This window comes from Rattus rattus, chromosome 1, assembly GCF_011064425.1.
Source record: "Rattus rattus isolate New Zealand chromosome 1, Rrattus_CSIRO_v1, whole genome shotgun sequence".
In the NCBI taxonomy this organism is placed as follows: Eukaryota; Metazoa; Chordata; class Mammalia; order Rodentia; family Muridae; genus Rattus; species Rattus rattus.
This window is the reverse complement of record NC_046154.1, coordinates 150,129,053-150,150,266: the sequence shown is the minus strand read 5'-3', so window position 1 is coordinate 150,150,266 and position 21,214 is coordinate 150,129,053. Positions and strand designations below refer to the sequence as shown.

Genomic DNA, 21,214 nt, shown 5'->3' with positions numbered 1-21,214 from the left:
AGCTTTTTTTGTTACTTAACAAAACATTGGTATGTTGTATGAGTGTTACCTATACATTTCTGTATTTAAAAAAAGGCCTTGAACATATCTTTCTTAACTCTCCTATTCTCTTTCATTTGGCCAGAGAGTTCTCCGCTACCCCCTCTGAAAGTACTCCCCATCACCTAGAGTACTTGTGACTTATAAAGACACATGGCTTATAACTTCACTGAGGCTTATGCAGTGTTCTGATAGTCTCTGCTCTTTGCAGATATTTTCTGACATTAGTGTGTGTCGTGAGAAAGCACAAAGCTGTTTTGTCCAGTCAGAGTCAGCCATTCCTTAGCCTTGATCAGGGACCTCATTAGATCACTTTCCCAGTGTTGTGTTCTAACGCAGTGGTCAGGGATGCTACAGTATATCCTGAGAAGCCTTTCTGTGAGGTATATGGACAAGACAGGATGGGATGCAGGGAGGGACGCACTCAGCTGTGTTTCCAGCACTTTGCCATCCTGCACTCCTCTGAGTCACACTGTTAAACCCATCTGTTTACACGAAGTTGAACATGGGAGAAGGTGGAGAAGGGAGGGAACGCATTCTTATTTTAGTTCTTTCAGAGCCATGCTATGACGCCCTTCCCGCCTCCATCTTTTTTGTTTCCCAAACCATGCCTTCCCCGTGCAATCATGTTCTAAGGTTGAGGAGGAGCAGGGGATGAACAGGATATCGAGAAGGGACCACATGTGGAAAATCTGCATTCAACTATGCTTTCTTCCATTTTTCTTAGGTAGAGCTCTAAGAGAGGATGACCTCCTAGTCATTTTTTTTGTCTTACTCTGTTTTCACTGAAACTGAAACTAGAAAGAGAGAGAGAGAGAGAGAGAGAGAGAGAGAGAGAGAGAGAGAGAGAGAATGAATTGCGATGAGGGTGGTGGACAAAACAGAGACACAGAGACTTTTATTGGGAGATTTATAATTTCTTAATGTGAACAGATCATGCACTCTGGGTGCCAACTCTTGAGGATGACTGTAAGTATTTATCCAGCTGTGTTGGGTGGTGTTGTCAAATTTGAAGGATGTGGTATAGTGGGCTTGATGGGAACCCCTGTTTCCTTCATCTGTGACACTTAACTCTGAAAGAACACCATTAATTCCCTTTTCTTGTCCAATTCCCAGAATCTACTATGGAATCACTCTACACCAGCTCCAACCTCTCATGTTCACACACATGTGGCCATGAGCTTTCTTCCCTTTTAAACCAAGTGGCAACTATAGTGGCAATCACTCCTGCGTACTGACCTGTGTCTTTTGCCATTTTAGGAAGATTGGGTGGTAGTTTCTGAGCTAGGAAGACAGAGGGACTATTCGGGGTGGGATGTCACACCCAGGGCTCCCCCTGTCTGCACGATTCTTCTCCTGTCTCTTCCTCATGCAGAAGGAGGTTGGAGAGATCAGGCTTTCTGTAATTATGTTTGAGCTAGGGGCATAAGTCCACTGGCAATTTATTTACTTAAAGTTTATGGCTATCTTATTAAGTCAACATGTGCAAGTGTCTTTGACAAATAAAAGCAGAGCAGAGCCATTTTCCTGTGGAGATGTGCAATTTCTTAGAAGGCATCATTTTTGTAAACTTTAGGTTATTAAGTAATAGTTTTTAAGGTGAAAGACTCTGATAAGCTTCCCAAATAGCATATTAACAAACAAAACAAAGTTCTTGTCTTTGATGAAAAGGCAGCACAACAAACAAGATACAATATAACCTGAATGGTTAGTGTACATGAAGCCTGGGTTCCAATCCTGGCTTTCCTAGCTGGTGCCCCCAAGCAAGGTACTTGACTTCTTTCTGCCCTGACTTTCTTGTCTATAAAATGGGGATGATGATAATACATTATGAAGAGTAAATGACAAAATCAGTGTATGGTAAGTACTATGAATGTCTTTCATTTTGTTAACCTCTTATTTTGGAGGATCTGAATGGGTAGAAAGTCCTTTCATTTACTCAAGTGGTGAAAATATAAGGATTCCCCTTCAAAACTAAGAATTTTAAGATGATACCATTAGGCATCACTACACTGTGGGTGTGGAGACTTTCTGGGGGGCTGCTTCAGGTCACATACCCATGAAGCTGGTGCTGGGTCCAGAGTGAAGGCCTAATTTACCCATAGGGACTATCTTGAATTGACTGTAGGACAGATAGCAGTGGGAGACTATCTCAGAGACTTTTGATTACTTTACCCCAGAGTTTTAGCAAGGTTGTCTGCATTAGATTTAAAATAAATTCTTTTAAATTGTGTGTGTGTGTGTGTGTGTGTGTGTGTGTGTACACGCACATGTGAGTGCTAGTGACTGTAGATTGGACTGTAGACAGGGTGATTGATCCCCTGGAGGTGGAGTTACAAGTGAGCTGCCCACCATGGGTATTGGAAGCTGAGCTTGGGTTCTCTGTTAGAGCAGGAAGAACCGTAACCACCGAGCCATTTCTCCAGGATCTGCACTGAGTTTTTAAAATGTACAAGGCAAGTGACATTTGCCTGTCATCTTTGTAAAAGAATTGCTTTGCAAAGAAGAATGAAGTGCTTTCTTTGAGTGGCAGAAGATCCAGATCCCATCCACCCTGGACTTGAGACCATTTCCCAGTTCTCTAAAAACCATCTGCCTGAAGGTGACAATGAGGTGTGAGGCTTCCATGGGCTGGGGGGAAGGCATTCGTGCCATGCTTAATGTTCATGTGGTTTCATGCAGAGAACTGAAATGACACATGATTCATTTACACATTTATTTTCTATCTCACGTATTCTGCCAGACTGAAATGGAGAACAATGCTGGCAATTTTATAGACATTTGACATGAACAAGTATTCTGATGTTGAACAATTGTATAGACTACTACATGCAGAGAAGTCTGCTGATTGGTGCAGAATTACTGAATAGATCAGCAAAGTATAAATACAAAATCATGTTTTTTTAATGAAGTTAAAATGCAGCAGATATAGGGACATAGATACAAACACCATTAAATGGGGAAAAGGCATTGTATTAATGGTGCAGGATGGACAGCCAAACAAACAGGCATATGCTAAACCACATCCTGTCTACAGAACTGAAATGAAAACATCTTGTTTGCAAATATAGTGGAATAAAGCATGTAGAGGCAGATGAGAGAGACAAGACGTAGCCACTTATGCACGTGCTTTAGCTTCTGGCGAGCATCCGTGTGGAAAGCCGACAGGGTACAGGATGACAGGAGCAGACAAGACAGGGTCACTCTTTGGGAACTCTTAACATGAAATGCTGACTGTGCTTCTTCTTCTCCCCTGCAGCATTCAGAGCTTTTCTAGACTAATGTGACAACCCTCCAAGACGTTGACGTCAGTAATGGAGTGATGGACCATGCACTGTAGCTACAAACCTAGTGATGCGTATAGCGCCAAACTAAGAAGTTGTTACTTAATATGCACATCTAGGAGCTCTTAAAGAACTCCTCATTTAGTATTTGACTTCTCACACTTTACTCCTTAGATTTACAAAAATACTTTTGAGTATTTTTTAACCCAGGGGATGCTTAGGGACCTTCATTAAAACAATTAAAATCTTTATAACATGAGAGAAAAAGAATGGGATGTTTATTAATAATTATATAGAGAAACCATCCAAGATTGTCCCCAATAAGGCTGTTTGTATGCATTAATTAAACAGTGCTAAACACTTTCATCATAATTTTTCATAAAATTAATTTAATCTTCACAGAGTTGTCCTGAGTTTAACAATAAGCCTATAATCCTTAAATCTTGAATTAATAACTTTTGCAAGTTAAGCAATTAAAATTGAAAAACAAATGACTGGTAAACCAAGGGAGGAAAGCCCAGGAGATAATTTAGGATCCCCTCCTAAACACACAAGGGCCTGTGTGTGCATACCTCCCCAAACCAGTCATTTTCCACAAACACATTCCCCCATTTAATACGTTCATGTATTAGCAGTGCTGTTTTTCCCACCATCTTCTTTCATTTCCCCCTCCTCCTTTACCCCATCCCCTCCCCTAAATGCTAGAATCTAAATGTCTATAATCATTAATTTTGCAGATATCTAAATTGGTTGGTGTTGGGTTTGATCCCATGGCTCTGCATGTACTAGGCAGTGCTTCAACACCGAGTGTACCCACACCCAGTCACATCTGAGGACAGTGCAGTCGTTGACCTGTTCTAACAGCTAAAGTTTGTCAGGCAAAATCTCACCACAGGGCCCTTCTTGTATTTTACATATAATAGAGACAGGCCTATATTGACAACAGAAGAGAATTTGAACAATTATATGGGAAATTTAGTAGATATTTTTCTTTAGTTACTAGGCAACATTTTAAAACTGAATTACTAGACATAGCTTGACTATGTAGATATGATACAGATATGTTTATTACAAGTCTGAAAAAAATACTTAAAAACACTGTGTCAGCATTTGTGGCAAAGAATGCAGGGGTGAAGGTGACTTGCACAGTGCGCCGTTTGGACTACAGTGTCATTGCGTTGCCTCAGACCTTGTGGACTTGACGTTGAATAAGCAGATTACAGCTGTGTTTGTGCCATAGCCTATGTACAGGACACCACAGGACACCACAGCTGAGGTGTTGGCATAGGAAGATGAGACGGCCACAGTGGCAGCTTTAAAATGCAGCAGACATACAACTGTGTGCATGGAAGTTCTGTATAAGCTACACAGAGTATCGTATACTTCAACCTGTTTGGGCAGCATAATTTTCTGTTTGAATACTATTTAATAAACTAGGAACTTTATTGTTGGGAACAGAGGAACACAGTACCCATTAGGCTATAACTAAATAGTGAGACGATCTAAACTGTCATGCAATTATGATTTAGAACATTAATTATTCTTTTAAGCATTATAATGAGTTGAAAGCCCAAACTAAGTAGTGTATTATAAAATTACTAGGCAACCCCTACAAAGAGCTGCCATCTCCCCAAAGCCACAACCAACCAAATATCTCCAAAATAATCACCCCAAGCCAATTAAACAAACGAAAATTCATTAAAATTAAGGTAGGGTTTGTTTTCACTTTTCCAGTGATGGCTACCAGATCCTCTGAGAATGAAGTTTTACTGTATCTTGGAAATCCTTTTGTAGATTCAGTAGGAGAGCTGCAGGACTAGCTTGACTTTAGGATCAGAGTTAGCACAGTCTGGTTCCACAGTGGTCAGCCTGCTTTGGCTGAGGTTGCTGCAGTGTGTCAGGCTGAGTGTACAGAGTGTTGTGCTGTATGGCGTCCACTGGTCATCATTCATTGTCACAAGATGTGGGGGTTCATCTCAGTTTTATAACCCAGCATTTTAAATACATTGACATGAAAAATTAGCCCCCTCGGAATCACCTTTTTTGATCAGCAAGATTTAACATTAGAATAGGCAAAGCAAAAGTCTCTGATGACATCTGCACTGATGACAGATTATACTTTAGATTTTTAAGACAAAATCATTTAATGAGGAAACACGTGTTTAATGCCAAAGCTCTTGTACTCACAAAATAGTTGACAAAGGGCCAGTTATTGTAACTGTGGAAATGAACTGGCTGTGAACCAATCACGAAATGGATCCACAGGCTTGCAGATATGTAAAAAAGGAAAACACACTACTGTGTTGAATGTTCCCAAGATGATGATGTAAGCGTAAATTTATGGTAACAGAAAAATGTAACAGACTCAGACAGTGAAGTGAAATCATTGAGGAAGCTGTTTTCCTCAAGAAGAAATTGACACTCGCCTATTGAACGCTAAAATTTAAGGCAATTAGGTTAAAAATGTAGTACTAGCTTTCATAGTATGTTATTGTTAAGATAATATCCCTCTTGAAAACAACATAGGAGATATATATATATATCTTAACAAATAAAATGCATTACATTTTATATAACAGTGGGTTTTAATTGAACACACATACAAAGTTACAGAAGAATCTGGGAGCTCAGTATTGCAGACACAAGTGTGACTCGAACCATTTCCTTTGGAATTCTTATTTTAAATTGCATATCTACTACTTGTCCAACAGTAAACCTGGCATTTACCTATTTTCCATCTCATTTAAGTTATAATAGCCTTTAAAAATCTACATATTTATAGTAAAATATGTAATATTTATTTCACATTGTTATCTAAAGATGCTTTTTACATGAAATAAAAAATTAAAATTCCAATCCATATATGAATTCCTTATAATAAGATGTATGACAGGTATGAGCTTCTCTGTATGGCTTTCTTTCCACCCTAGCATCTTTTGTTAAGATTTTGTATGGATGGCTATTGGAGTTTTGTCCCAGAACTATATGAAAACTTACCCAAATCCAAGTTTTCCCTGATTAAAATGTATATTACTATAGAAAATGAAAAAGATGTATTGGTATGTTCTTTTTGGCCTATTGTCCTGAAAATAGACCCACCCTTTGGCTAAACACATATTTAGTAGAAAGACTTGCATTTGAGATGGTTGCCTAGGGAAATGTTAGTGAATTTGGTCCCATATTCCTCAACAACCCAGCTATTTCCTTTCAAGTTTTAAAGCTTGGTAGAGACTTAAAAACACTTCATTTTGTCTATGAGTATACCTCAGCCTATGTGCAACTCAGAGCACATAATTAGCAGGGCAAGGGTCCAAGCTTGACCACAGAACTGCTGCTCAAACTGTACTTTTTGTTACTCCTAGGGAAAGAAACTGTCAAATCACGTTTTCTTCTGTATCGAGACAGTGTCCCCTTGGCCTCTAAGCCTTCTGACTTTAGTTTTATTGCTAATGGCACATCTGTCCCTGCTTTTGATGTGATGCTTGTGCACTCTAAGCAGGTGGGCCCTGGGGAAGGACCCCTTGTATGTGCTGGAGAGTCAGGGGAGGACTTAAAACTCAGAGGAAGCAGGATCTGAGACATGATGACAGACTCTGTCCTTTCAAACCGGGATAGGGAAGCCTGGAAAGGGGAAAGGGAGAGACAGGGATGGGGAAGGCCACATAGTTTCAACACATTCCAGGCATAGTAGGTAATAATAAATTATCCAATAATCTCTCCCTTCAAACCCTCCATTTTTTCTATGAATCCTCTTCTCCTCAAATAAAGCATAACAAGCAAGCAAATAATCTATAAGCAATAGTAGAAAATAAGATATTTCATTGAAAGCAAGGTGCTAAGCACACACACAGCTATTATATAGCTAAATTAAAGCCACTGTGCTAATGCCACCACATATTTGCCATGTTTTCACTTTTGAATCTTTATGGTTTAAGATATACCTCTTTAAAGCTGCATATATTTGCAACTTGATTGTTGTGTGATAAACCTAATGAGTGAGGTGCAGATTTCTCTTTTTTTTTCCTCTATTTGATTTTGAGCTGAATTAAAATAATTTTACTAATTCTTCATTGCAATTTTAGTAGAATATATATTTTTATTATTTCTGGTGACAGCATTCCTGTTGAGTAAGTAATTTTGGTTAATATTAGTAATTTTTCCTTTTGAGTCTATTTTCCTTAAAAAAAAAAAACTCCCAATTTTAATCAAATATAGTGATTTGTATAAAACTTGCAGGCAAAAAAAAAAAAAAGCGTAACTCATCTGCTTCAAATAAAAATGTTGGCTGCGGGTCTGGAGAGATGGCTCAGTGCTTAAGAGCACTGACTGCTCTTCCAGAGGTCCTGAGTTCAGATCCCAGCAACCACATGGTGGCTCACGACCATCTGTAATGGGATCCAATGCCCTCTTCTGGTGTGTCTGAGGACAATGACAGTGTACTTATATATAATAAATAAATAGACCTTTAAAAAAAAGAAAGAAAGAAAATGTTGGCTGCATCTTGCTTTAAGAGTGATTTGGCTACCGTGGAATTTCTGGCCAGCATAGATATAGCAGTCTATATCTATGGGGAGTTTAGAAGATACTCCCTTCTCTACCAGGGTCACAGAAGGAGCTGCATCATAGTCTTCCAGTAGAAGCTATATGAAAATAGTTGTTGAGGACCAAGAAGCCAGCACTGTCTGTACACCCATTACTCCCCCCACCCCACTAGTCTGAGTTATTGCCTAGACTCCCACAGTGGCAGTGATGTCAAAGTGACACACACTGTACAGTCCAGCACAGATATGGAGCATTAATCATGATGTAGACAACCGAGATTTTTTGTAATTTGGGGCATCACGTGGGGTGCCCTGAAAGCATAGTGTACAGGGTCACAAGTGCAGGGTCCTAAACACAGAGGGGAAGCAAAAAGAAAAAGGAGTTGTGGGGTTGGGATTTAGCTCAGTGGTAGAGCGCTTGCCTGCAAGCACAAGGCCCTGGGTTGGTCCCCAACTCCAAAAAAAAAAAAAAAAAAAGAAAAAAAAAAAAAGAAAAAAAAGGAGTTGTGAACACAGGAATGCCTGGCCCTAGTTGCTTCTGCATGCAGGGGACATGCGCACTGTGAAGGGCAGAGAACTTGTCCTTACTCCTGGTTACCAACCACCTTTTCTGTGCAAATAGAATCTCACCCTTTGCAGAATACGTGGACTTGGGAGGAAATGGTGGCAGGGATCTAGGGGTGGGACTGAAGGGCCTTGACTGCTATATCTATGTACAATTTTCAAATTATTTTTTCCTGCACTGAGCAGCAAAGGAGACCTAAGGTGAATGAAGGCAGAGGGTGGATATTATGATTCACCTCTGAGCCTTTTGTCTCTCGTTGTCATGTGTCATCATTCTGAGAGGCTGTTGTTCTGCCTTGTTATGCTGCCTCAAATCTGTTTCAGTTTGAAAAACATGAAAAGTAACTGTAAGAAAAACCTCTCCCACCATCTTGTTGTCTGTCAGTGGGTCCACTGTCATCTTATCGTCTGTCAGTTGGTCCCATTGTCATCTTGTCTGTCAGTGGGTCCCACCATCATCCTGTTGACTGTCAGTGGGTCCCACCATCATCCTGTTGACTGTCAGTGAGTCCCACTATCATCCTGTTGACTGTCAGTGAGTCCCACTATCATCCTGTTGACTGCCAGTGAGTCCCACCATCATCCTGTTGTTTGTCAGTGAGTCCCACCATCATCCTGTTGACTGTCAGTGAGTCCCACCATCATCCGTTGTCTGTCAGTGGTACCCACCATCATCCTGTTGTTTGTCAGTGAGTCCCACCATCATCCTGTTGTTTGTCAGTGAGTCCCACCATCATCCGTTGTCTGTCAGTGAGTCCTATTGTCATCTCATTGCCTGTCAGTGGGTCCCACAGTCATCTCGTTGTCTGTGGGTCCCTCTGCAGATGAACAGAATCCACACTGCTCAGACCAGCATTTGGCTTTTACTAAAGCAGTCGGTGGTGTTGGCTTAACTAGAGAATGGGATTGAAAAATATGAAACAAAATGCTCAAAAATGGTTACTTCATAGACAGCTGAGACAGAGGATTGCGATTCTGAGGTCAATTTGGGCTACCGAGAGAGAGTTCCTACATTCTCTGTGTTTTTAAGTCATTTTTAATTAATAAACATGGTTTTTGGCTGTAATATTATCTTGCATTCATCTTTCCCTTTAGAAATTGAAAATATCTTCATATACTGTCACTAAATATCCAACAACTATTTATTTTTAAGCTGGAATGTTTAGAAATTATGTGGTGGAATCTGGATACTAAATTAAATAATGAAAGGAAGCACCTTGTGTCTAAGGAAACAGAAAAGAACCTTGGAGATCTTAGAGAACAGACATAGCCGTCTTGTCATGTTATTTCTAGCCCACTCTGTGGGACTGGATTTCACATGGGAACAGGATCATTTAAATAGGCTGTAACCTGGACTGATTGCATGCATTACCTTCAGGCAAACCAGAGATGCTCAGGAAAGAGTCGTTAGGTGTCAACAGTAATCTGGGATTGTTTGAGGATAAGAAGTAACTTCTGATTTTATTCTTCATGTATCCTCTAAGTATTTAAATTTTACACATGTATTTTTTATAAGTACAACATTTATACAGATATATCCACCAAATAAGAATGATAATTACTTACATTTAAGAATTTTTCTTCTTTTATATTTTTGTCTTTTGCTGGCTTTGAAATGAATATATATATATATATATATATATATATATATATATATATGTCCAACCTTTTTAGCATTACTAAGGAAGGTAATGCATGTTAACAATGGTGGTAAACAAGGATCCGTGTGATTGTATTTTACAAAGGCAAGTGGAAAAAATGGCCATCGAAACCATGAGAGGATTGCAGCACATCCCGGTGTTAACTACAGCGTGGGTGGCTGCTCACCAGAACTGCAGAGCCAAGGCCTTCCTCTCCTTAGCAGAAACTGGCCTTTAAACGGTTTCATTTCTGTTACATCTCAGTTTCTTTTTATTTTCTTTCCTCTCCCTCCCCCTTCACCCCCATCTATCTTTAAAGACAGTGTCTCACCGTGTATCTCTGTCTGGATTGGAACTTCTTATATAGACTAGGCTGGGTTGAACTCAGTATTAGCCTACCTCTGCCTCCTGAGTGTAGGGACTCCACTGTATAGCAAGCACTATGTCTGACTGCTGCTGCTACTGCTTCTGCTTTTCCTCCTCTTTCACCCCTCCTCTTCCTCCTTCTCTTTCTCCCTTTATGAGATGGCCTTAGTATGTGGTCAAGCTAATCTGAAATTCACTATGTAGTGACAAGCTGTGTTTAGACTCAGGGAAAACAGGGTCCTCCTGTTTCCCAAGTGCTAGGATAGAGCATGTGCCACCAAATGCATTTCTTTTTCTCTTTTTCTCATATCTATCTATCTATCTATCTATCTATCTATCTATCTATCTATCTATCTATCTATCTATGTTTTATTTATCTATTTATTACTTTGAGATTGCAGTGGCAAAATAACCAAATATACCTTCAAATCTCCATAGACCTAGTGATTAAATTCTTTGAGCCAAACCAAGGGACTTTGAATGTTGATTTTTCAATGTGAAGAGTTTAGAGGATTGAGTGGGGAATAATGATATATTCATGTAATATTGCCAAGAGACTACAGGAAAAAAGCACTAACATGCTGCTTTAAAATTTATTCATAAATGTAAAATTTTTCAGTCCTTTCCTACTACTTAAATTTTGCTTTAGTTATTGTGACATACCATTATTAGCTATTTTGATGAGAAATATATCTAATTTAAATAATCATATTTTTTTTGTTTGTGTATTGGTAATTGAATCTGTGGCCTCATGCAGACAAGTACTCTACCACTGAGGTTCATTCCCAACCATAAAATATTATCTTTTAATTTATCAGATAACAAAGATAGTTCATGACCTCATGTAATCAGATCAACAATTTGCCATTTCAAGCATGAAAAATAAACTTGGTTCAAACATCAATATAAATTAGGCTTTATTCAGTTTATCTATTTCTTAGAAAAATAGTTCTTTGGGAAAGTAATATAATTTATGTATGTTCTGTAATTCTCTGATGAGATCATTGGGTGATTCTTTTCTGCCTGATAGGTGACCTTTTAGCAGCAACCACAGTATCTTCAGCTTCCTGTCAGTGCTGCAGCTGGGAGTGACAGGAGGCTAAGAGCTGAGCCCTTCCTTGTCAGGCTACTGTGCTTGGCACAGGAGAGAGAGATGTTCATTTAGAGTTGATTGAATGAGTGAACAGCATTCTAGTGATAAAATTCAGTCAATGATGTGTTTCGGTTTGGATTGGGGATAATTTTAGCCCTGTCTGGTTTGTTCAGGAAGACCACGTGGTTTTCTATAGCCTTCTGCCTCATGTGTGCCACACTGAGCTGCAACCGGTGGAGCCTTCTCTTTAGCAAAGGGCTGTGCTGCAGCCAGAATTACCAACTGGCCACCAGAAATGCCGAACTTGGTCCATAGCTCTTACTACCCAACAGATTTGCTACTTTAAAATGAAACCCTCATCTTATCAAGATGTTTTTTGTTTACATAATTTTGACCATCGAACACCCTTTCCAGTGATGCACTAGGACGCCAGACTTAGAGCCAGTTGGTGTGTGTGAGGTCAGGGTCCGCCACTAGCCTGGGTGGAACAGAACATCTCTGTCTTTACCGATAATTCTGAAAGCTGTTGAGAAGAAACATACCTAAGCTTTTCTCCCACCCTTTATAACTTCAAGAGACGATAAATTGTAAAATTTCCGTGGCCAGCCTGAGAGTCAGAATGTTAGCAAGAGAATATGGGAACGGACACTGGGCACCAACTCTCTCTTACTAACAGATCTGGTCTCATTATGATCCTGCTTGCTCACGTATTGCTTTAAAGCAGTTGACTGTGTCAGAGTGAGGGCATTTCTAGTGAGATGTTTAGAGAACAATTAGGTCAGTTTCAGGGATCCACTTGGTGTATGTGTGGACCTACTTAAGACATTTCTTCCTGTCTTCCCCTTTGACTTCTACAGTGCTGGGGATTAAGCAGGGTGTCATGCACACTAGGCCGGTCCTCTACCATCAGTCGATATTCGGCACTCAATGCATACCCGTTTCTATGCTCTTAGCTTTGAAATTAAAAACATCTTGAGGCAATTTGCACTGGTCAAGAGTGGGCAGAAACAGCTTAGCCATTTGAAGGATCGTGTTATTTTGAGGCCATTTGAATAATCTTTCTCACTGGTGTTTATCCCTGATCACTGAGCTGCTAATGGTGAAATGAGCTCTTGGAAGCACAACCTTCCAACAGCTCCTTCAGGCAGTCCTTCCTAAGCTTGGGTGATGTTTTCCAAGGGATACAAAAGAGGTACTTGAATTCGTAAGATTCAGTTTTACTAGTTGATACATAATATAAAACAGCATTTAAAAATTCTGAAACATGGAGTAAGTTGCAGCATGGGCATGAACTTTTAATGTAGAACAAAAGACTTCAAAAAGAACTCCACTTGATAGATGTATCCAGGTCTTCCCAGACTTACATATTCTCCTCTGAGTTTGACGCCATTTGCTGAAGGTTAGAAGGGGTTCACAGGTGCATTCTGGGCGATACCTCCTTGTGAAACGACATAAAGATTTCTTAGAGGAAAGTGTTCATGTGTTTCTCCTACCTGAAGATTTTTGTCTCAGAGGAACTAGAAAGACTCAAAGATTGAAATTTCCAAGGGATTAAAAAATTCTTTAGAACATGAAATTGAAACAAACGACAATTTTCCAAACAAACTCTGCGGATGAAAGGGAGAGAGTGCTTGGGAGAAATGCTTCCAGGGAAAACAGCAGGAACTGGACAAGGGTCCCTATCATAAGCATTGTGGAACAGAGTTCTCAGGAGAAGGCCTGACAGACAGGAACGTGGAACACTGGTCATATGACAGGGCAGTAAGTCCACTTATGAAGCCAGATGAATAAAAAAAATAGATTCATCAATAGGAGACCTTAGAAAATAAGTGCTTCGTGAGGCTGTATAAAGAAAATGATCTTCCTAACTTACATTCATCTAACAATAGATATACCTGCTTGACTTTGTAAAACTATATATAGAAAATCCGAATACTCTAGTTTACAAAAACTGATCAACACAGTCTTTAGACACAAAAAGAAGTATGCAGAATATAAATATCAATAATTAATGACTATAAACTCTTAAAGGTTTTGCTTTGAAATAAACATGAAAACCATTAAGAAATCCTAAGCACAGTGGGACAAAAGAAATATTTTACATTATTCTTAACATCAGGACTGCTTAGATTTTTAACTAAAATCAAGATTTGTTTCCTTATCTGAGATTTAATGACCAGATCCTGTTAATTAAGTAACATCAAAGACTTAGATTCTAAATATTTGGGCTATTTTTCTAAACTTTTTTTTAAGGAATAAAATTTACACTTTCCCCCCTCAGATGATACATTTTGTAGTTTGTGCTGGCGGTCTCCCCATTTCCCTGGACTACACACACACATGCATGAAATGCATTTTGCTGCTGCAAAGCCTGAACATTGCCCGGAAACTTCGACATCAGTACTTTGAGACCGTAAGTGGGCTTAGACATAATTTTGTCTATGTTTTTATTTTGATGCAGGAGAGATCCCAGGAGGTTGGAGCCATACTGGAGACTGCACAGCTGGTAGCTGTAAGTACCAGTAAGTAGAGCCTTGATTTCCACAAAGCAAGGTGGGGCCAATGAACAGGGTAACCTTCAGTGTCCAGGACTCAGTGCCTCTGGATTTTGTATTCCCAGTAAGAAAATACCTGGAGTGACCTTCAGCAAGGAAAGTCTTCTTAAAGAGGTTCTAGGCTTGGAAACCTGAGAGAGTCTGTCTGGTTGCTGCCATTACTGGGAGTGTTCTGGACATTCTTGGAAGGATTCGAAGTCTGCAAGAAGATCATTCTGCAACTCGCATTGTCATCTAGGTCTCTACCCTATATTGAAAACTATTTAGTGGCCCACATCTGGGCTTCTAGCCTGGTAACTCATGCTGGGATCAGCTTTGTAACTTAAGGTGGTTCTACTTTGAGTTTGTTAAAAGTCATTTCATGGATCATTTTTAACAGGTCTTTACCTGTTGGACAGCAGAGGAAACTACAGCCATGTTTGGAGTGCAAAAGACATTGTTTTAAAGGTGATTCCTAAACATGGAATACCAATTAAAAATTTTATTTTATAATAGAGCCTTCTGTACATTTTCAGGTTTAGTTAAGTGAATTTCTATAATGGCCTATGACATGATATTTAGTTTATAGGCCAAAGTAAAAGCTTAAATTCCAAATACTTGATATCTGGTCATTAAATCTTATAATCTCCATGATTTATAAAGGACGTCACAATTGCAACAACTAAGCAAAAGCAAGAAAAGAAAAATACCATGTGAATTGTATCCCAAATAAATGAAAATACATATAAACACACCCCTCAAATTATATTCTAAATAAATAAAAATACTGTATTCTTTTAAACAAACACAAGAGCTTTATAATCTAAAGCAAGATGCACAAAATGGGTTAAGAAGAGGTTACAGTTTTGCAACAGGAAGTCTGGACAGCTCCTCAGGCTGTAGCTGTGGAGGAACCTGTGTCTCAGAAAGGTCATGTCCACATGTTTGTGACATGTTTCCATCCAGGCCTATTGACAAAGTTATGTTTTGCAAGCTGAAAGCACCTTACTCCCCATAAGCATGAACACATGCAATAACATTTCATCCTTTCATGTGCAAATTCTAAAGTTCATTGGGATGTAAGAGTTAAAACTTCGAAACTTGCCTGCTGTCGGAAATTTAAGGAGCAAAACTGTCAGACAGGGCTGAGCACTGGTTCCTAAGAGAGCACTTTATTTGCTCACTATTCAGGACTCGGTTTTGTTTGTTACAAAATGCAGTCTCAACTCTTTATTTAAACAATCCTTAAACTAAACTGTTCATGCCATGCAAAAATAACATTTTATGCACTGGTATTAGGGGGCGGGGTTTCTCATATTTTAGTTCACGGCATTTTAATGCATTTTTAAGAAACGAGTCTTTTTCTTTTATTGCTTTTATAACTAGTCACATGCTGGTCTCACGAGTGGGGCAATAACCTGTGTCTCCTGGGTTAGAATGAATTTCTGGGGCAAACAAGTGGTTCTCCATCTTGTACCCTTCTTGACTACTGTCCTTTTTGACTTCACCCACAGCCTGGTATATGTCTTGCCTACAGTTGTGGTCTGTGTTCTGGGGAGAGGAGGAACCCACACAGCCCTCTTCTCTTAAAGGGTCTCTGGCCTCTCCAGGCTTATCTGCTAAGCAGTTGGGGCTGGGATCTGCTTGCTTGTCTGGTCTTGACCTTTGGAGGTCCAAGAAGTCTTCGTCTTCTCCAGTGTCTATTTCAGTGAAGCTCCTCCTTTCTCTAGAAGAGAAAGGAAACAGTTTTTGCTTGGGAACTCGTGGGGATAGACCTTTGGATGGTCCCTGACAGTGTGCTGAAACATCAGCCCCCGGCAAGGGTCTCTGTCCCTGGGGGAGGGCTTCTTCTAGAAGAATGGTACTCATGTGCTGGGGGGTGGTGAGCGGAAAGTCAGCTGTGGTTACTGGCAGTGGCCTGGCTGTGCTGGGTGGGGTCTGGGGTGCACTGCCTCTGTTTTCCTGAAAGTTCACTTTTAGGGATCTAGACTTGAGGGGGTTGCTCCCTTTCAGCGAGCTCTTGGGGCTGTCGCTGGCACTGTCAGGTTGCAAAGGACCATGGGAAGCCCCAGCATCGAGGTTCACAGTTATGTCAATTGGGGCATAATCCAGTGCAGCCTCCCTGGCAGCAGGCCCCTTATCTCTGCTTAGTGTTAGGAATGGAGGTGCCCTGGCTCTTTGGTGCTCATCCATTCCTGGGAGGTCGGTGGGGAACTTCATCTGCAAGTGAGAGGCAGAGGGTGGTGGCAGGGGTGACCTCTCAGTCTCCGTGAAGTCAGTGGCACAGCTGGTGAAGCTGTCAATGCTGGAGGTGCTCTTCATGTCCACGATGACCTCGGTCTGTGCCACAGCCAGCTGCTCCTGTGGGCAGACCACCTCTTCCATTTCTATCTCCTCCTCATAGGCAGATGGCCTCTCTGGCTGTTCTTGGCAGTCTGGGTTCGGGTGGGAATGAGTCTGTGTCTTGGTGATTTCATTGTATAGCATCTCCAGCTTCTGGGCGCTCAGATGCTGTGGGCTGGAGGAAGAAGTGTTGTTCAGCTGTTCGTGGGAGTCTTTTTGGCTAACCTCCTGGTACTTATTCTCGTAAGACTTGTTGGAGCTTGTTTCCGACAGCGCCTTTCTGGCCCACTTCCACCGGCTTGGAGACAGGTGGTTATCATCCACGGAGTCCTTGATATTGGCCGACTCTCCAGCCTTCTCCACGGCCACGTCGATCAGTTCCATACTTCTAGCAAAGGCATCCTTTAAGTTCATAGAAACAATGCTTCCATTTCTTTTGGCTCGTTCAAGAGCCTCTCTCCTTTTAATAGCTTTCTCCTGGCGTTTTTGCTCCTTATAGAACTCAGAGAAATTGTTCACAATGATGGGGATAGGAAGGGCAATAACCAGGACTCCTGCAATGCAGCAAAGGCCACCCACAATTTTCCCTAACAGTGTTTTAGGGTAAATGTCACCATAGCCCACAGTGGTCATGGTGATGGTAGCCCACCAAAATGATGCAGGGATACTGGTGAACTTTGTAGCATCTTCATCTTTCTCAGCGAAAAACACCAAACTGGAAAATATCATTATTCCCATGGCCAGAAACAGTATTAATAAACCCAACTCATTGTAACTCCGCCTGAGGGTGAAACCCAGAGACTGCAGGCCCGTCGAGTGTCTGGCGAGTTTCAGGATCCTGAGGATGCGCATGATTCGAAAGATCTGGACCACGCGTCTCACATTCTGGAACTGCAGCACACTTTTGTTGGACTCGGTGAGGAAGATGGTTACATAGTACGGCAAGATGGCCAGGAGGTCAATGACATTCAGTGGGCCTTTAAAGAATTTCCATTTATTTGGCGAGGACAGGAATCGTAAAAGATACTCCATGGTAAACCAAGCAATGCACACAGCCTCTACGTGCGCCAACTTCCGGTTGTCACTGGGTTGCCCAAATTCATCGTTTTCTTGCAGCTCCGGAAGTGTGTTGAGAGACAGAGCAATGGTGGAAAGGACGATGAACAGGATAGACACGATGGCCAGGATCTGGAAAGGAGAAGGAGGTCCACATTAGCAAAGCCTCTTTGTTTGAATGATAGAGAATGCTCTTAGTTATTCCAGAAAGGCTTTACAAAGGTCTTTATAACCTCGAGTTCCCTAAAGAATACGAATACTTTAACTCTTTATGAGAAATTGTGCTTATCAACCTCATGCACGTTTAGATTTCAGTAATTTGACAGATCCTGAGTTCTCCTTACTCACCACTGTCTGAGGTTTGAGTTACCACCAATGGGTTGAAGCCTCCATACGGTTGTCATACCTTTTGGGGGGGTAATCATCTGGTCTCTCTTAGGTAGCTCAACTTTCTTTTCATAGCTACCAGGTTTGTGTTTGCTTGAGTGAATTATCTTACATGCTATGTAGGATTGATAGAGAATCTCAAAGCTTTGTTTTTACAGCTGTGCACACCAATGCAGAACCAAAATATGAAGGAGTGGCCAGGCAGGAAGCCTTCTAAGAACGAAGACTTCTCATTGGTCAGCATTGATTTGACAAGTAACCAGGGGTAGTCTTTGTCTGGAATGCAGATTTCTGCTCAACATCAAGTACGAGAAGATCATGTGCTAACTTCATTCAGGAAGACTTTTTTCATGAAGACTCTGAAGAACAGACAGAGATGACAGTGAAGGACAGACAGATGCCCCAGGATGAGGGAAGAGTAACACAATGGGAAGAAAGAGGCCAACATCAGAAAGAAGTGAGAAGAGGATCTAGTGACTGAGTTTTGGAGTCAGCTGCCTAAACTCTGACGTTGGCTATTTCTTTTATTGTGAGACCTTGGACACATGATTTAACCTTTCTGTGTCTTGTTTACAAATATGTTGAATGCGTGTAATAGTCATAACCACTTCATGGTTGCTGTAATAATTACATAGCATGCAGACATTTCTAAATAGATTAAAGAGATCCAGATTTTTGACCCAGGACTTCAGGATAGCGAGTGACACAAAGGTCCAGTAAGGGTATTTGGGGAATCTGTAAATCCACACAAAATAGAGATAGTGTAAAGGGGGATTCCCTGATTCTAACTTAACATTCTATATTATGGCTGGGCATATCAGAAAGATTCATTAGAGAGCAATTGGGGGTGTATCTGTGCTTAGAAAAATTGATATATTTGGAGCACTTAGCTCTTGGAGTAGGAAATGCTCTGCCCAGTTTGGGTAAACTGGCTTTCTTAGCTCTTTATCTATGTCCTTGCATGAATGGACGCCCAGCAGGAAGGAGTAACCCCTTGAGCTAATGCTCTTTAACTTTGACAGGTATTATTAGTAACAGGTTTTGTATTTGGCTCTGAGAAAAATCACGAAACAGTGACTGTTTTACATAGAGACTCAGCATCTAGTTAACATTTCAAGCACAATGATTCCACTTGAGGCCAGAGCTCTATACTTATTAAACTGTGAAAAACATTGGTTTGTATACATTGTGTGTGTGTGTGTGTGTGTGTGTGTGTGTGTGTGTGTGTGTGAGAGGACCTATATGTGCTACGGTGTGTTTTTCTTTATACTTTTTGTCTTGCCCTAGAACCAGGTAATGTATTGTTTCTTGGGTGTACTTCAGAATTTCCTTTTTAAGAGGAAATTTAAAGGAAATGTGTGGTGGTCTGAGGACACCCTCATCTTCCATTTTCTTGAGCTGGGTTGCCGGTGTTTTCCTACTGTGTAGGAAACTGGCCGAGACTGGCTGGGAGGTTCCGGGAGACGCCTGTCTCTGCTGCCAGCTTCCCTGCGGGAGGACTGGGGTTACAGATGCCTGTGCTTGTAGCCGTCTTTCACTGGGCTTTTGCACGCTCAGGTTCTCCCGCTGGCATAGAGAGCGGTTTTACCCACTGGGCCGTCTCTCCAGCCTGCTTCAGACTTCCTGTCTGTCAGCTTGTCTACCTTGGGGTTTCCTCTCCCTTCCTCTGATGTTTCATTTCTCTCTGCCGTTGTCCCTCTTCCTGCTCTTCCAGTTCCTACCCTTGCTCTGCACTCATGATAAGGAAAACCGTGAGTGCATAAGGCATTCAGAACATCTTATAGACACTAAATAAAAATGCATGGCTCTTCAGCTCAAAAACGGTGCTTTATTAGCAGGGTTTTGCTTTCTTTCCCTTAGAACCAGGTAATGTATTATTTCTTGAGTGCACTTCAGAATTTCCTTTTTTCAAAGGTAGGCCAGTCAGCCTGGGGGCTCAGTGGTTAAGAACATTTCTGTTCTTGCTCAGGACCTGAGTTTGGCTCTCGGCTCTCATGTCAGGGGTTCCCACTGCCTCTAACTCCAGTTCCAGCTCCAACTCCAGGGGATCCGACCCTCCCTTCTAGCTTTTGTGGACACCCTGTATACACACACACAGACACACAGACACACAAACACACAGACACACACACACACACACACACACACACACACACACACACAATAAATCCAGAGGGGATGGATGATGCCGAGAAAACACAACAGGGCTGACGCATGTGTGTTCTCACAGAGAATGGAGCAGCACAAGGTCTGCCCAGGCTCAAGCCAGATGGGGTCCCAGCATTGAGAAGGGGAAGAGGGCATGAGCTCCCATCCCTACCCAAGAAGCAATCTCCAGTTGTCAGCCATTTGCAGAGGAATAATCAGTCTCATGGGGGTAGTTATATAAGCCACATTAAAGGCTTGCCCCAAGGCCAGCAGTAGAAGCCGTGTCTCGCATCGCTTTATTTGGCTTTAAAAAAACTCACTGACTTTTTACTTATATATTATACTTTCCAATTTTATGTTTTTATGTTTGTGTTTCTAGTGCTTCTTACCTCATTTTTCTGTTTTGTTTGTCTGATTGAGAGAGAGAGAGAGAGAGAGAGAGAGAGAGAGAGTGAGAGAGTGAGAGAGTGAGAGAATGAGAGTGGAGTTGGATGGGTGGAGGTTGGTGAGAAGAATCTAGGAAGAGAAGGGGATGGGAAAAATGCAATCAAAATATACTGTATAAATTTTCAAAATCAATCAGTCTTTCAATGAATCAACTCTTCACTTTAAAAGGTGGGCCAGTGAATCTCAACTGGACCACATGTCATCATCTAGGCTTAGAGACTTGTGGAGTGCTAAGTGGAAAAGCCAGTAAGAATGTCTATTTAGATGAGCCTACGGATAAAGAATTGTTTACTGGAGACAAGTTAGGAATTCACATTGAAGTTTTCCTTTATCGGGCAAGGGCAGGCTAACCCCTACATCTTCTGTCTCTGAAGTCACTGACCGCTCTCACACAGGAAACCAGGTCTGCCTGTGCAGCTTTTAGGGGGCACACTCTCATTATCACACTGGGAATTTTCTTTTGTTAAGACGGGGTCTCATTGTGTACCAGAGGCTAGCCTTCAGTTCACTGTGCAGCCCAGGCTGGCCTTATACTTCTGAACTTCCTGTCTCTGGTTCCCACAAGCACGTGCCACCACACCCAGCTCTGGACACCTTAATCTTGGGATTTCTTCCACCATTCTTGTACAGATACCTGTACTCTAGATCCCACATTGAGTAGTTCCCCAGAACGATTTCTGCGATGATACTGATATTTGTCAATTTTGAGGGAAAGAAGAAAATCGGAAATGCAAATGAATCTGTCTTACTATTTTACAAGGCTGGTGTCAGA

The 21,214-nt window shown here is 41.2% G+C and overlaps 1 protein-coding gene across 1 annotated transcript; it reads right to left on the bottom strand.

Moving 5' to 3' along the window:
* Nucleotides 1-14,231: 14,231 nt before the first annotated feature.
* LOC116904016 (potassium voltage-gated channel subfamily B member 2) lies at nt 14,232-17,609 on the bottom strand. The gene has a single exon (XM_032906841.1). It carries the CDS (start codon nt 17,434-17,436, stop codon nt 15,448-15,450), a length of 1,989 nt encoding a protein of 662 aa, XP_032762732.1. The 5' UTR covers nt 17,437-17,609; the 3' UTR covers nt 14,232-15,447.
* Between the last annotated feature and the right edge of the window lie 3,605 nt (nt 17,610-21,214).